The sequence below is a fragment of the Capricornis sumatraensis genome, chromosome 6 (genome assembly GCF_032405125.1).
Source record: "Capricornis sumatraensis isolate serow.1 chromosome 6, serow.2, whole genome shotgun sequence".
Classification (NCBI taxonomy): Eukaryota; Metazoa; Chordata; class Mammalia; order Artiodactyla; family Bovidae; genus Capricornis; species Capricornis sumatraensis.
The window spans coordinates 83,535,149-83,551,674 of NC_091074.1; the positions used below are offsets into that span (position 1 = coordinate 83,535,149).

Sequence of the window (16,526 nt, forward strand, 5' to 3'; positions counted from 1 at the left end):
ATAGCCCTGCCCACCAGAGCACGACCCAGTTTTCCCTACAGCCAGTCCCTCACATCAGGAAGCTTGCAAAAGCCTCTTATCTTCATCCACCAGAGGGCAGACAGAAGAAGCAAGAATACAATCTTGCAGCCTCCGGAAGGAATATCACAATCACAGAAAACTAACCAAAATATTATTTGTAGACTTTTTAACGGGGCCATTCTGACTGGTGTGAGGTGATATTAAAACCTCATTGTAGCTTTTTTTGCACAATTATTCCTCTAGTAATTAGCAATGTTAAGCATTTTTCATGTTCCCGTTTACCTTATATGTCTTTCTGTTTCTAATTTCATTGGTTTCTGCTCCTATCTTTACGTTTTCCTTCTGGCTATTTTGGATATATTTGCTCTTGCTTTTCTAAATTCTTAAGGTGAAACCTTGTTGATTTGAAATCTTCCTTCTTTTCTAATATTAGCATTTAAAATATAAATTTCTCTTTAAGCATTTCTTTAGCTGTTTCCTAAAATTTTTGAGGTATTGTGATTTTTTTCATTTAGTTCAAATTATGCTAATTTCTGGGGCTTCCCTGGTAGTTCAGCTGGTAAAGAATCCACCTGCAATGAGGGGGACCTGGGTTCAATCGCTGGGTCAGGAAGTTCCACAGGAGAAGGGATATAGGCTACCCACCCCAGTGTTCTTGGGCTTTCCCTGTGGTTCAGTTGGCAAAGAATCTGCCCGCAAAGTGGGAGACCTGGGTTCAGTCCCTGGTTTGGAAAGATCCTCTGAAGAAGGGATAGGCTACCCACTCCAGTATTCTGGCCTGGAGAATTCCATGGACTGTATAGTCCATGGGGTTGCAAAGAGTCAGACATGACTGAACGACTTTCACTTTTTTTCACGCTAATTTTCTGTATGATTTATGCCTCTACTCATGGGTTATTTAGAGTGTGTTGTTTAATTCTCAAATATTTGGGGGTTTTCCAGAGATCTTCCTGTTACTAATTTCTGCTTTAATTCCCTAGAGTCAGAAAATTTATTTCGTATGATTCCCATTCTCTTGAACTTTTTGACACTTGCTTTATGACTGAGAATTTAGTCCATTTTGATTAATTCCATGTGTACTTGAAAAAGAATGCATACTCCACTGTTGTTGGAGATAATGTTCTAGTTGGTCAAGCTTGTCAACTATTTCTGCTTTCAGTTTTATCAGGCTTTTCCCAATGTAGTTTGAAGCTCTGTTATTAGATGCACAAGCATTTACAATTGTTTTCTCTTGATAAATTCCCTCCTTTATTTTATATTGTCCCTCTTTATTCCTAGTAATGATCTTTGTTCTGAAATCTTACTTAGTGTGATATGACTGTGGTCACCCCAGCTTTCTTTTGAGTGGTGCTTACATGGCATATCTTTATTTATTATTTTTACTTTTAACCTGTCTTCATATTTATATCGAAAGTGAACCCACTGTATGTAGCAAATCTTGGACTTTGCTTTTATATTTGATGTAGCAGTCTATACTTTGTAATTGGAATGTTTATATAATTAAAGGTTATGGTGAAAAGAAAAGAAAAAATGAAAGTCACACTGTCCTGTCCAATTCTTTGCGATCCTATGGACCGTAGCCTGTCCAGCTTCTCTTTTCATGGAATTCTCCAGACAAGAGTACTGGAGTGGGTTGCCTTTTCCTTCTCCAGGATATCTTCCTGACCCAGGGATTGAACCAGGTAAAGAACTCAGATTCTTTACTAACTGAGTTACTAGGGAAACCCATTAGGGTTAGGGTAATGTAATTATCAACATGGTATACTTGAATGTTTTTTAGAGAGCAAATCTTATGAGCTCTCATCACTATGAAAAAGTTTTGCATTTCTATATGAGATGATAAATGTTGACTAAACATGAAGTGATAATCATTTCGCAATATATGTAAGTCAAGTCATGATGCTGAACATCTTAAATTTATATAGTCCTGTAGGTTGAATATATCTCAAAAAACTGCGGGGAGGAGGAGAAAAATTTTCTCTTTATCACTGTTTTTCAACGATTTGGTTGGGGTGTATCTTGGTGTTGTTTCTCTGTTTATTCTTCTTGAGGTTTGTTGAGATTTAAAAAATCTGACATTTACACATTTTGCTGCTAAGTAGCTTCAGCCATATCTGACTCTTTGCGACCCTACAGACTGTAGCCCACCAGGCTCTTCTGTTCATGGGATTCTTCAGGCAAGAATACTGAAGTGGGTTGCCATTTCCTTCTCCAATTTATACATTTTATGAAATTTCAAATATGCTAGCTGTTATTTCTTAAAATAATTTTTTGCTCCCTCATCTCCCGTGTACTCTCCTCTCTTCAAATTTTACATATGCTGAAACATTTTTTTTCTTACTCCTCAGATCACTGCTACCCTCCTCATTTCTTAAGTACTTTTCACTCTGTAATTAGATTTAATAATCTCTGTGGTTTTGTCTTCAAGCTTTCTTTTGGCTAGCCAGCCACTAATCCCATCCAGTGTATCTGTGCAATTTTTTCAAATATCATATTTTTTATTCTAGAACTTCCAGTGGGTCTTTTTCTATATATCTTCCATTACTTTCTTGTTTTCTATTACTTCCTTATACATATGAAGCAGATTTTGGTGGCTATTTTAAAATCTTTGTCTATTAATTCCATCAAAGTTTTCCTTTCTATATTTGCCTGCATAGAGTTTTCTCCTGCTCATCTGCAATATTTTCCTTCTTGTTTGTATGCCTTGTAGATTTTTACTAGATACCAGATATTTTTAATTTTACATTATTGGGCTCAGTTTGGACTTTGTTCTGGCATGCCAATAATTTACTTGAAACAAATGTGATTTTTTTCAAAGCTTGCTTTTAAGTTTTGTCAGAGTGGATTCAAGTTAACCTCTTGTCTGTGAGAAGGTGCTGAGCAGGAGAAAAGAATTAAGTCCAAGGACAGAGTAAATGGAGAAGAATAGGACTCAAGAGCCAAGGAGAGAGCACAGAGGAATAAGATAGATCAAGGGCTAAAGACCTAAGACGAGCACAGCAGAGGGACTGCATTCCTGTAAAAGCCACCACGGTGGGGTGGGAGGGAGTTTGTGCTTATATGTAAAACTGAGTTCTGGGCTTAGATAATCATAAGCAGGTTTGTCACTTACACTCAGAAGTTGTGTGTGGTGTGGACATACTCTTGGTGTAAATCTATCATCCTTGTCTCCACCTGCTCAAAGGAAGTGTTGTGTCTCCTCCATGCATTAATCAAAATCCTTGCCACACAATTACAAAATGACATCTCTGATCCCTCCTGTTATCCTATTCTAAATGAATCTAAATTATAGTGCCACTAGTGGGAAGAAAAAAGATTTATTTACAGAGTTATATAAGACAGTGGGAAGGGCAGGGTGGCAAGGTGCCCTGGGACCCTGTTCACATACAGGCTGTCCCCACCCCCTCTGTTTGCAGGGAGAGAAGTAGGGAGACCCCTTTCCCAGCTGTGGTTCCATGTTCTGGATCATGAAACGATCCTCTCTGCTTTCCACTAACAAACTTTATTTCCTCACTTGCTCAGTATCTGTGGCACCCCACTCCAGTACTCTTGCCTGGAAAATCCCATGGATGGAGGAGCCTGGTGGGCTGCAGTCCATGGGGTCACAAAAAGTCAGACACGACTGAGCGACTTCACTTTCACTTTTCACTTTCATGCATTGGAGAAGGAAATGGCAACCCACTCCAATACTCTTGCCTGGAGAATCCCAGGGACAGAGGAGCCTGGTGGGCTGCCCTTTATGGGGTCACACAGAGTCCGACACGACTGAAGTGACTTAGCAGCAGCAGCAGCAGCATCTCATACCCTTCACGTGAGGCAGACTTCCTCCTTCCTCCATTCACTCAGTTGTGTCCTACCCTTGCACTGTAGCCCACCAGACTCCTCTGTCCATGGAATTCTCCAGGCAAGAATACTGAACTGGGTAGCCATTCTCTTCTCCAGGGGATCTTCCCAATCCAGGGATCGAACCCAGGTCTCCTCCATTGCAGGAGGATTCTTTATCATTTGAGCCACCAGGGAAGCCCTCTTTCTTCTTGAAGACCACATTAGAATGTCAATCCACGCAAAGGAATATTAATTTTATCAATTCAGTACAACTCAATACAACAGCCCAGGAGAGGCGAGGGGAGTGGCAGTTAAAATGAAGAAGAAAAATCAAACAGTGCCAAAGAATGGCATGCCTCAACCATCCTAACCCAGCATTTCAGATGCCCTAATGGTCAAATTAAGAAATAAGGGGTCATCTGGCCCCTGATGGGGGGAAACCAAACTCAAGAACATTCTATAAATTACACAAAGGACAAATTCAGGAAATAAAGAACTGGAGACTTGGAGGAAATGTTTCATTGTTGGTCATGATGATCAAAAGATAATGGTTAACACACGCACACACAGTCACACCTCATCCCCCCCGTCACAGGGCCCCCCACTCGCTGCTGGCGTCTCCGGCCACGCCCTGCAGCCCTCGTTCCACCCAGGACTCTGCCCTTTGCTGGGAATTCTACCGCCTGTTGTTAACTTCCTTCAAGGCAGTGCCCAGATGCTCACTGTGAAGAAAAGCCTAGGATTTGACCTGGGCTGGGTTGCAATGTCCACGAGTCCTTCTCCATCTTTCTTTCCCCACCTCTCTCCTTCGCTCCCCTCTCCCACCCCATCGTTGTTCCCCTGAAACAAATAGGATGGCTTCACTGGTCAATTCTTTACATGTACAAACACCAAAAGCAGAGGAAACGCCCCTGGCCACCCCCCTCCCCCCAAACCCCAGTGCTGGGAGAGCAGCCAGCGATGGGCCAGGCTGCCTCCGGAACTGCGGAGCTGCTGGAGCTGTCTGGCCATTCTGGAAACTTCTTTGCCTCTGGGCTTTACCTCGAGGCCTCTTCCTTCAGCTCCTTGTTTTTCCGCACCTCCTCCGCGTGCTTGTCCTGGGAGGGAAGGGAGAGAAAAGGTTGGGTCACACTGACTACCCTGGGATAAAGAGAGACCGAGGGGCTGGAGGGCTGAAGCAAACAGTGTGGTCACCACTGGCCACCACAGGAAGAGACACGCAGGGTCTGCAAAGGCATCTTGAGAAGGGGCCAGATGAGGCAGGTGAGCCTGGCAGGAGACAGGCGAGCGAGCTGCTGGTGCCTCTGGCCCCAGGATGCTCATTACCTGGGAACAACTTCCCTGGGGGACCCACCTGGCAGGGACCATCAGCCTCTGCCACCCTCACCTGGCCGTCTGGGGGCTGATTACTAGGCTTGACCTAATGCCGGGAGTAGCTCAGGAGAACTCACTGCAGGTGGCCCCTACACACAGGCAACTGGACTGCCCTTGTGTTTCCGGTCCACCTCTTTAGTGAAGGTTTTCTTAAGCCCCTGGATGAAAGGCGAGGGCTTGTAAAGCATAAATCAAATAAAGAATTTTGGAAAATGTCCAGTTCCACAAAGTGTGATAGAGAATCTTCTTTTGTTTCTTGAAAGTGAGTGTTAGTCATTCAGTGGTATCCAGCTCTTTGTTTCCCTACCAGGCTCCTCTGTTCATGAATTCTCAGGCAGGGATACTGGAGTGGGTTGCCATTCCCTTCTCCAGGGGACCTTCCCAACCCAGGGACTAAACCCTGGTCTCCTGCATTGCAGGCAGATTCTTTACTGTCTGAACCATCAGGGAAGCTCCCTTTGTTTCTGAGCATCATCAAACCAAACAATGGGCTCTGACTTCAAAGGCCCATCAGCTGTGTGACCTTGACCAACTCACTTCACTGATCAGGCTCAGGGAGGGCCACAGACATCACGGTGGCTCAGTGGTAAAGAATCCACCTGCAATACAGGAGACCTGGTTTCAATCCCTGAGTCGGGAAGATCCCCTTGGAGGAAGAAATGGCTACCAGTATTCTTGCCTGGAAAATTCCACAGACAGAGGAGCCTGGCAGGCTACTGTCTGTGGGGTCACAAAGAATCAGACGTGACTTAGCCACTAAACAGCAAATGGAAAGGAAGCTCTTTTACCTCTAGAATTCTGTGATTTGGGGGTTCACCTCTAGGGCTTTTCATGGTCTGCTTTCCATCCCTGATCATGGTGAAGACATCTGGGTCCTCCTTGTGGGCAGGGAGCATGCCTTTTCCTCTTTGTATTAGTATCTCCCAGTTCCTCAACTTGCACCATGCACATAATAGATGCTTAGTAAAGTGTGTCTCTGCCAGAGCCTTCTATCCATTCACATCCAGGTATGAATCAGCCTGGGGGAGACCCACTGAGGCAGCCCAAGGTCCCAGGAGGTACCTTAGACTACAGATATGTCCCTGGAGAGACCCTAGAACTTTCCATGGCCCTGAAGAAAGCATGGGGAATGGTACACCTAGGGCAGTGGTTCTCAACCTTGCCACATATCAGCATGATCTTGGAAGCTTATTAAACTGAGGCCCTACATGGACACAGGGGAGGGTGGAGTGGAGGGCAGGATGAACTGGGAGAGTAGCATTGACTTATGTGCACTACCATGTGTCAAATGGCTAGTAAGAAGCTGCTGTATGACACAGGGAGCTCAGCTCAGTGCCCTGTGATGACCCAGAGGAGTGAGATGGAGGGGCGCTGGGAGGAAGACTCAAGAGGGACAGATTGTATGTGTTCGTATAGCTGATTCATTTTGCTATACAGCAGAAATTAATTCAACATTGTAAAGCAATTATACTCTAATAAAAAAATTTAATATGAAAAAAACCCACTGAGATCCTCAGGCACCATCCCTAGAGAGCCAAGATTGGTGGGTCTGGGGTTAGGGTCCAAGTACCTATAGTTTTCAACTTTACACCAGGTAAGTCTGGTGCTGACACTTGGTGACTCACACAAGTACTGATGCAGAGGCATTGTTATAGGTGCCTAGCAGAGCAGACACCACACAGCTATCTCATCCTACCTCTTGTCTTCACCGGTGGGCAAAGGTGAAGAGGGGTCAAGAACCCAGAGGAGTGAGGCCCACCCACACATCTGCTCTAACATCGTGCTCATTTGAGGCTTATCTCACCCCCACAGCTCTTCCTCCAGACCTTGGACTTTCCCAGCCTCTCTCTCTCTATTCCCTGTATCTGCTCACTGGACGGATCCCTAGGTTCCTGGACTCCCTTTCCCTGGCCTCCAACTGACTCCTTATCTGACAAAAGGCTGGCAGAATGCTTGTGATCTGGTCTTCCTGAAACAAGCATAGAAAGAGCCACCTAGACTCATAGTCAAAGAACTCAGTTCTGTTCCCAGCTCCATTGCTTAGTGGCTATGTGATGCTGGGCAAGTCATTGGACCTTCTTCTGACATGGATTCTTACTGGTAAAATAAGGATAATGCCCCTCCTGCTCATCGCATTGTGAGGATAGGGTATGATAAAATAAAAGTGTTTTGCAGTCTTTCAAATTGTATATCATGGCTTTATCCTCAGTATTTGTCTCAGGTTTAGCCGGAGTGCCCAGGCCACAACCTGTCCCAATCCCTGATTTCTTTTTCCTGCAAGAGTTTGTTCCTACCCATCTCTCAATAACTGAGGAAGCCTGAAATCAGACCCAGAACACTTCCCTCCCATCTGATACTTATGGAGGGCTCGTTGCCCCCCAAAGAATGGAGAAAGAGAGTGGATGGGGGTTGCCACATGCTGGCCAGCTGCAGGGCCTACACAACATCCAGATCCCCTGTGAAGAAACCAGATCTTTCTAGGAGCTGTGCCAAGGGCCTGAGACTCTAGGTAGATGGGCAGGAAGGAGCGGAGACCACGCTGCTCACCATGGGATGAGGCCACCGATCGGGTCCCGGGAGTCACCGCGCGGCAGGCGGCGCCTGGAAATAAAACACAGAGCTGGAGCTCTCCCAGGAGCCGCAGGAGAAACTGGGGCAGCCTCAGGACTCAGGAAATGAGGCCAGCATGTTCTCAGCAGTATGGGCTGTGCTTCTGCTGACACGCGGGACCAACCCCCATCTCTCACGTTTCTCTTTTCAGGTGACATCGTTAGGTTTATTGACAAAAGGCAGAATATTGGAGAGACCGGTGACTCACTCAGTCCACATCAAGAGGTCTGGAGAGGATCATGTTTCCTGCTCAGTGGGCAGCTCAGCTGGTTATGCCCGTGGCCTCAAGCCAAGAGCTCAAGTCAGCATCTTTCATTAAATCAAATCAGGGCATTTAAGGATGAAGCCAGGAATGTACAAAAGCATTCGACAGGCTTTCTCTGGAAGATAAGTGGTCTAATCTCCCTCGGACAATGAGAAATTTCAATTGTGTAGCTGGGCAATTCAGCCCCCCAAGGAATTCATGGTTTTTGGTTCGTTGGTTCATGGTTCTTGGCTCAGTTTATGGTTCTTGCCTGCCATCTCCCAAGTAATTCCTTGGAACTCTCTAAGGATCTAACCTAACAGAAATGTGGCCACTCCTGCCTGAGGCTACTTGCTCCCTGAAATGATAGGCATGTCCACTGTACTTGCCGTGGAAGGAAGAGCAAGTCCAGGAGTCTCCTCTCCAATCCAAGGCCTCTTACCTTCTCTTGCAGCCGTTCCAACATGGCAGCAAGGTGGGCCTCCCGGTTCTCCTTATTGGATTCCATCTTCTGGGCCAGTTTTTCCTTTGCCATCTTGATGAAGTTGTTGTTTTCCTCGATGGCTTTTTGGATCACCTCCCGCTCGTGTTCTCTCTTCTCTGCCAGGTGCTTCAGGAGCTCTGCTTCCTGGTACTGTGGGAGCATGAAGTGAAAAGGAGGCCCTTGCAGGTGAGCAAGCCAGGGTGTGATTTTATCATCATAACTTAAGAGCTGCACACCCAGAGTGCACACCTCCCTGAGCCTGGGCCCCTGGCCTGCTGGCAGAAAGCAAAGATGCTTCTTGGGTTCTCCCACTGGGCTCTCAGTCCTCTTTTTCTCATTGCCATCATTCATCCATCTATCCATCCATTCGTTCATTCACAAAAAAGTGATCAATACAGTGTAGCAGGCATTATTCTAGCAACTTGGGAAAGAAAAAAAAAGTCTAGTAGAGACAAATCATATATAAATAACTCTAACCCAGGCTAGCGTGTGACATATGCCTTGAGAGGCAGAAATGAAGTGCTATAGGCATTCAAGGGTGGTCATCATTTTCAGCTTCAAAGACGAAGGAACGCTTACACAGAAACGGCACTGGAGTTGAACCATAAGAATCCATAGAAAGCAAGGAAGGCACACCAAGGGGTGAAAGTATCGGGCTGGACAAAAAATTCTTTTGGGTTTGTCATAAGCACTAACCAAAAACCCAAACAAGCTATTCGACCAACCCAATATACCATGCCATGACCTTCTTCCCTCTCCCCCAGTTAAGGACCCCTTTCCCTAATTCTCCAGCCTTTCCTTAAATCCTTAGTGTTGACCCCGGTCACTGTAGGTCACCTCTTGGAGGCATGTAATATAGCATCTTCTTCCCCTAAGCAAGTTCCTAAACCCCTGGGGCTTTTACATCTTTGTTTCTCTCCATAGTGTCTCATTCCCTTCCTGGTATCTGGAGGTGCTGCCTTCATATCTAGAGGTTGGTGGTGACTCGACTCCAGCTCACAACCTGTCTTCTTCAACTTCCTCCCCATCATGGCCTGACAGGGAATATAAGGAGAGCCACTTACCTTCCTCCGCTCCTCAGCTGCTTCCAGTTTCTTCTGGATTTCTTCCAGCGATGGGTCTCGCCGTCTGGGAAGGGAGGCATTGAACTCAGGCACCCCATCAAAGGAGGGTGGCTTCAGGATGACTTCAAAGGACTGACCGGAGGTGCATTTATTCAGCTCGATGACTTCCATGTCGGAAATGACGCACCAGTTCAGGTCCACTGTGTCTGCTGCAGAGAACAGAAAAGGGGCTGCTCACCCCTCCTTGAAGACCATACGAGCCCCCCTATAGCATGCACTCATATGAGGGAGGGCCAGGGTCCCCAAGGCTGACCAAAGGCCAGGGTTCTGGGTCTGTCCTGAACATAGTGCCCAAGCTCGCTGGGCTCTGATGGGGCTGGAGTGGGCAGCCACTGGAGGGTCTCTGGCTCTAAGAGCTGGAGCCCCAGGACAGGGGATTTCTAATCATGGCTGTAGCAACTGCTTTTGTTTTGCTTCTGCCACAAGGGTTTCCCTCTTAGCTGGGCTCTTGATCAAACTGGCTTGCCTGGGAAATTCCATGGACAGAGGAGCCTGATGGACTACAGCCGTGGGGTCTCAAAGAGTTGAACACAACTAACACTTTCACTTTCAAATTGGTGCACGTGGAGGCATTCACCACCCACCGCCCATCGACTCCTCACCCCACTACAGATCTGACGCTCGGCCTGAGGACCTCTCCCCCGACCCCCTCCTACCCTGCTCTCTTCTTTCTCTCCAGTCAGCACTGTCTCTCCGCTGGCTCTCATCTTTTCTCCTACACTGTCTCCCACACCAGCCTAAACAGAAAAAACAATCTCAGGTGACCCGAGCATTCCCATCTCTCATTTCCAGACCAAACCCCTACCTTCCTTTTAAGCCCCAGGAAATTAAGAGGTGACCTGGCTTCCCCAACCACCAACCCCCCTCAATCAGGACATGGCCAATCAATGTTCCTTGTCCGTATCCTGGGACCTGTCACAGGGCTCGGGCAACACGGCCATCCCAGAAACTCCTTGAGTGGCCAAAGCACAGAAGTCCCTTCCCACCTCTGGACTCGCTCAGAGCATTCTTAACCCTTCACTAAGGAGACAATGGGCCAGGGTGTCTGGTGATTGACACATGACTGCCCCTCTTCTACGCTAGGTGTCCCTGAGGACAGACTCTCTGCCGACTTGGCCTCTACATCTTCCACCACATTTGTTTCTCACACAAGTGAACAAAAGCTGAGATCAAGGGCACTCTGAGAGGGTCTGACTCAGACCCTCAGCTGCTGTCTGGTCTCCCGGGTTGCAGCCTCACCCCCACCATCATGTTGCACATAGACCCCCCAGAATCAGCTGCGGTGACTTTACTGGCTCTGGGAAAGAAACTGTGACGTAGGGTGGAATCTCGGGAACCTAGGGTGGGTATGCTGGGCTCCTGGAGACAAGTTACAGGAAGCCTCAGTCCTTAGTCCCCCAACGGTGGCCCTCATGTACCTTCATATTTATAGGACGACTTATTCAGGGGGTCGGCCAGGAAGCAGGAGCAGAACAGAGACACCAGCGGGAGCTCCTTCATCTTCTCCTTGTAGGCTGTGGAAACACAGACAGGTGAAGAGGGCGAACCCCTTCCTAGACTCAGAAACAGACCCCGGGGCTCACCAGGCTCCACAGAGGCACCCAAACCACCCAGACCCTTGCACGGTGACACAGCCCTTTCTGCCCTGAGCAGCTCTCTTTAGAATCCCTGTGTATGATTTGGACCCACTTCTGCCCACCTATGAGAACCTGAGCCTGCCAGAGCTCCCAGAGGACCCTATCCTCTTGCCAGTGTATCATCTCCCTTTGTGATACTGAACGCAAAATATGCCCTCAGGTATGGACCCCGATGGCTTCCCAGGTCTCAGTGATAAAGAATGCAGGAGACTTGCAGGAGATGCAGGTCTGACCCCTGGGTCAGGGAAAATCCCCCGGAGAAGAAAATGGCAACCCGCTTCAGTATTCTTGCCTGGGAAATCCCATGGACAGAGGAGCCTGGAGGGCTACAGTCCTTGGGGGTTGAAAAGTCAAACATGGCTGAGTGACTAAACAGCAACAACATGGACCCCAAGCACCAGTGCCCTCAGGCCAGCGTGCACCCTGGACCTCTGTCTATTTCCCCCACGTGCCCAGGATATTCCATTCCTTTCACTCTAGGATAGAGGCAACACACTCTCCATTCTCAAGGTACTTGGCAGTACTGTGAGGGCAAAGAAGGCCGCCACCGTTCTTGTGATCCTGTCCTTCCCTGGGTGACAAGGTTAGGCTGTGAGCCTTCCCTGGTCATCCCAATGCAGTGGTCAAAGCCAAAAGGGCTGGTGTCCCTCCGTGAGGGCTGGACACATACCCCCACCCCTATCTGGTCACTCTGTGTCTGGAGAGGGTTTGGAAACCAGGAGGTCATGTTTAGAGCTGATGTTTTTTCCACACCACTCAGCTTAGAGGATCTTAGTTCCCCAACAAGGGCTCGAACCTGGGCCCTCAGAAGTGGAAGCACGGAGTCCTTCCCTTCCAGGGAAGTCCCTAGAGCTGATATGTTGAGTCCAGTCCAACCTAACTCCTCCAGGCCCTAGTGTGTGCTCCTGTCAGTCCCTTCCCCACCCCCACTGCCGCAACTCACCCCTCATTTCCTTTTACAAATTGAAAGCAGGATTAACTGCAAAAATACTACAAAGCCATTGTAGAAAACAAAAAACACACTCAGATGAGTAAAAGGAAGAAAAGCTCAGCTAGGATCCCACCCACCACCTAGAGATAATCTCTTTAACCCTTAGGTGCATTTCCTGTCAGCCTTGTATCTTCTCTGTGCACAAGTAAGTACAAACACGTGCGTACAGAAATATCCTGTGTTGTGGTGCCCATAACATAAGTGGGTTTTTGTACTTACCAGCAAGGGTCATGTTTTCCGGAATATGAGAGCTGAGTCCTAGTGAAAGTCAAGGTAAGTCTGCTGCCAGCTCAGGACACTGTCACAAATCCAAAAAATAAGATCATTTTAGCTGACAGGTTATTTACATGAGGAAGGTCTTTATACAACCAGGGAGGAAATTTCAGGATCATCTGTCCCCCACCTCCAGGCTGAATTTCCCTTCCCTAAACACCAAGCCACCCCTTCCACATCACCCCAGTCAAGTTCAGTTTCCAAGCACAATAAGAGTTTCATCATTGACTTCTCAATCTCAAGACCCCTCGAGCCTCAAACACGGGTTTCCCCAAACTGAATGTATCAGTAGATGTTCATCTGTCTCCTTGTGCAGCTCAGTGGCCTGGTCCAAGGCAAAGGTTGAGGTGAGAGACCAACCCTAAGTCAGAATCACCTGGGACATATTCACAAAATGACTCTGTGCCTTGAATTTCTCTTACACTCACCCTGGACCTTCCTGTCCAGACCATATGACAGTGGACAGAGGATATCAAAATACCTCTTCAGTGTGGTACATGTATACAGTGGAATATCAACTGTAAAAAGGAATGAAAGTGGGTCATTTGTAAAGACATTGATGGACCTAGAGTCTGTCATACAGAGTGAAGTAAGTCAGAAAGATTCATCTGGTACAGATGAATCTAATTAAGGGAAGAACTAGGAGATGCAGATGGAGGTAACGGACATGTATGTAGCAAGTGGACATTTGGACACAGGTAGGGAGAGGTGGGGTGGGATGAACTGGGAGATTAGAATTGACATATATGCACTAACCATGTGTAAAATAGATAGAGAGTGGGAACCTACTGTATAATGCAGGGAGTTCAGCCTGGTGCTCTGTGATGACCTAGAGGGGTGGGATGGGGGTGGGCATGGGCAGGGGAAGGTCCAAGAGGTAGGGGATATATGTACACATACAGTTGATTCACTTTGTTGCACAGCAGAAATCAACACAACATTGTAAAGCAAATATATTCCAGTTTTTAAAAAAGAAAATTAAGAGTATAGTTATTCTACGATGTCATAATAAAATGAAATACATTTCTTTTAGAAAACCTAAAGAAAAATCCAACAAATCAACCTCTTCAGTTGCCCCCTCACCTTCTTTTGCTCATTTCCAGAACCACTGTACTAAGCACTGCTTGACCCCCTTTAAGACAATCCTAGACTATGAAAAGAAACAAATATTGAATATTAATGTGATCATCATGTGATTCATGCAGAGATGGAAATCAGCATTGGGGATTACTGCAGGACCACAGAGACAGCGCTTTAGACTCTGCATGAGGTCCTGGGAGCTAGAAAGGACCCCTGGTGTTAGCAGCACCAGTACTGAGTCTTAAATGATGAGTCAAAATTAAGCAGGACCTTTTTCTGGGAGAATAGTACACGCCAGAGTCAGGGTGAGGGAGACTTCCCTGGTGGCCCAGTGGTTAAGACTTCTGCGAGCCCAGTGCAAAGGGCCCGGGTTCTATCTCTGCTTAGGGAATTAGATCCCACATGATGCAACTGAAGATCTTGCATGCTGCAGCTGGTATCCAGCAGAGCCAAACAAATGAACACTTTTTTTTTTAATAAAAGAGAGTCAGGGTGAGAAAGCTATGGGGGTACCAAGCTGATTGATGCTGGACCAGAAAGTGTGAAGGAGGAGGTGAAACAAGAGAGGCAGGAAGGAAACAGACTGGAGCGTGTCTGGAGGACAGATAGAACGCAATAGGATACTGAAACCTTCTATCTGGTGGAGTGAGGAACAACCAGCAGTGAGCCACCATCATGGGCACCACTCAATCCTTGGTTGCTGTGATGGTTCATTCTTGTGTCAACTTGACTGGGCTAAGAGAGATGGCCAGATGGCTGGTAAACAACATCCTTGGATGTGTCTGTGAGGGTGTCTCTAGAAGAGGTGAGCATTTGAGTCAAGAGACGGTGCAAAGAAGATGGGCATCACCCAGTTTGAGTGGGCATCACCCAATTTTTTGAGGGCCAGAGTAGGACACAACGGTGGAGAAAGGGAGGATTTTCTTGGCTTGAGCTAGGAAGGACATCCATCTTCTCCTGCCCTCAGGCATGGGAGCTCCTGGTTCTTTGGCCTTTAGACTTGGACTAGGATTACTCAGGATTTTCCTTATGGCACTAGTGGTAAAGAACCCACCTGCCAGTGTGGGAGACATAAGAGATGTGAGTTTGATCCCTGGGTCGGGAAGATCCCTGGAGGAGGGCATAGCAATCCACTCCAGCATTCTTGCCTGGAGAATCCCATGGACAGAGTAGCCTGGTGGACTATAGTCCGTGGGGTCGCAAAGAGTCAGAAATGACTGAAGCGACTAAGCACTCATCCACACAGGATTATACCACCGGCCTTCCCAGGCCTCCAACTTGCAGACAGCTGATAGCGAGACTTTTCAGCCTCCATAATTGCATGAGTCAATCCTTCATGATACATCTCTTTCTATATGTAGCCTACTGGTCTGTCTCTCTGGAGAACCCTGACAAACCCAGTCATCCTTAGTGGTCACTGTGCCAGCAGAAGGTGACATGAGCTCACTGCCTGCCACCCCAGGAGGGAAAGGGACTCTGAAACCAACTTAGAACCCTTTTCCTTGCTTACTGGGGTGTTTTCCTTCTGTGATCAGAATCAGTACTGACTGGAGATGGGCAGGGGAGTGGATGGGAACAAGAAGCGCCACCCAGGTTTTAAGGCTGGACCAGTGTGGGGTCAGACACAGGCTTCATCTCTCTTGTAGCAGTCACTAGTCACGTCACACATCTAACCTTGTTCTCCCCATCTTAATTCTGCACAGAGTTGTCCAAATAAAATGAGAAAAGCATCCAGCAAAAGGGAGCATTTCATAAATATTAGTTGCCTTTCCTCAGCCTTTTACATCAAGCTCACTACCAGGTATCGCACACCTACAGGTAAGGACTGTCATCCCCGTCTGCACACGAGGAAATAGAGGCTCAGAGGGTTTGTGCAACTTGCTCAGAGTTGCTCAGCTAGAAAGTGAAAGTGCAGAGATTTGAAACCAGGTCAACCAGACTTGAAGGGCTCTGTTCCCCTCAGGGCCTCTATGTTCTCCTTGTGCTTTGGAGCCAGAGGTCCCCGCCAGGGCCCCTCCCGATGCAACACAATGGGGCTTTGTCCTCGGAGTCAAGTTGATCCTGGCAGCACCAGTGAGTCCCCGAGCAGAGATGCAGGCAGAATGCCCAGAAACAACCGCTCTGGTCATGAGCTCTGTTCCACACCATCTCCCACTCATGACCAGGCTGCTTGATGGGGCGACTGGCAGAGGGAGTGAGACCTTGCCAGGAGAGGGCACAGCCTCAGACCTCAACCTGGGTAATGGATCAGAAGTGAGGGTGGTCCGCTGGTTAAGACTCTGAGCTTCCACTGCAGGGGGCAAGGCAGGGCAGGTTCCATCTCTGGTGAAGATCCCTCATGCCACAGAGTGAGGCCAAAACAAAAAATTCTATAGAAAAATAAGTAAATACTTGTTTTTAAAAGTGGGGGTCCAAATAGGAAAGAGGGGGCAGAGTAAGTACAACACTCTGAGGAAGAAGACCAAGCTGGGCTCTTTTAGTGAGCATGGCTAACTAGAGTCAGGGACCACATCCCTTGGCTTGAGCTGAAAATGATAATTAAGACCCTACACTCGTGGAGCATATGACTGATTACAGTCCTGGTTGCCAAATTATCCCAGTTGATCTTTGCAGGAGGCTGGGCTGGGCTGATAAGACAGGCATTGTCTATTTCACTTTTAGGTGAAGAACTTGGGGCTCAGAGATGTTAAGATTCTTAGCTAAGGATACACAGCTAGTTGGTGTAGAGCTGGTCCAAGTCTTCTGACTTACAAGCTCATCTCTTATAGCCAGTGGAAGGACTGAATGCTAACTACTGTTTCCTCCATGGTCCTGGGGACTCAGGGGAAGGCAGTCTAACCTCAGGATATGATTTGATAAAGTC

General features: G+C 47.4%; 1 protein-coding gene across 4 annotated transcripts; it reads right to left on the bottom strand.

Annotated features, from left to right (window-relative positions):
* Window positions 1–4,883: 4,883 nt before the first annotated feature.
* On the bottom strand, window positions 4,884–12,542 carry STMN4 (stathmin 4). 4 transcript variants are annotated; one of them, XM_068974356.1, is made up of 6 exons: window positions 12,530–12,542; window positions 11,101–11,196; window positions 10,339–10,419; window positions 9,623–9,831; window positions 8,517–8,708; window positions 4,884–4,943 (listed from the first exon to the last, which is right to left on the bottom strand). In XM_068974356.1, the coding sequence occupies exons 1-6, from the start codon at window positions 12,540–12,542 to the stop codon at window positions 4,884–4,886; spliced, it is 651 nt and encodes a 216-aa protein (XP_068830457.1). The 4 variants fall into 4 exon arrangements, with proteins under 4 accessions (XP_068830457.1, XP_068830459.1, XP_068830458.1 ...); XM_068974358.1 differs by lacking the exon at window positions 10,339–10,419 and having other exon boundaries at window positions 9,623–9,828; XM_068974357.1 differs by lacking the exon at window positions 10,339–10,419.
* Window positions 12,543–16,526: the final 3,984 nt, after the last annotated feature.

Bases quoted from the DNA above. Each gene is read 5' to 3' on its own strand.
- STMN4 (XM_068974356.1), bottom strand. The intron at 8,709-9,622 runs GTAAGTGGCTCT...ATGCTCCCACAG, and splicing joins CAGCTGAGGAGCGGAGGAAG to TACCAGGAAGCAGAGCTCCT. The intron at 4,944-8,516 runs GTAAGAGGCCTT...CTTCCCTCCCAG, and splicing joins TGGAACGGCTGCAAGAGAAG to GACAAGCACGCGGAGGAGGT.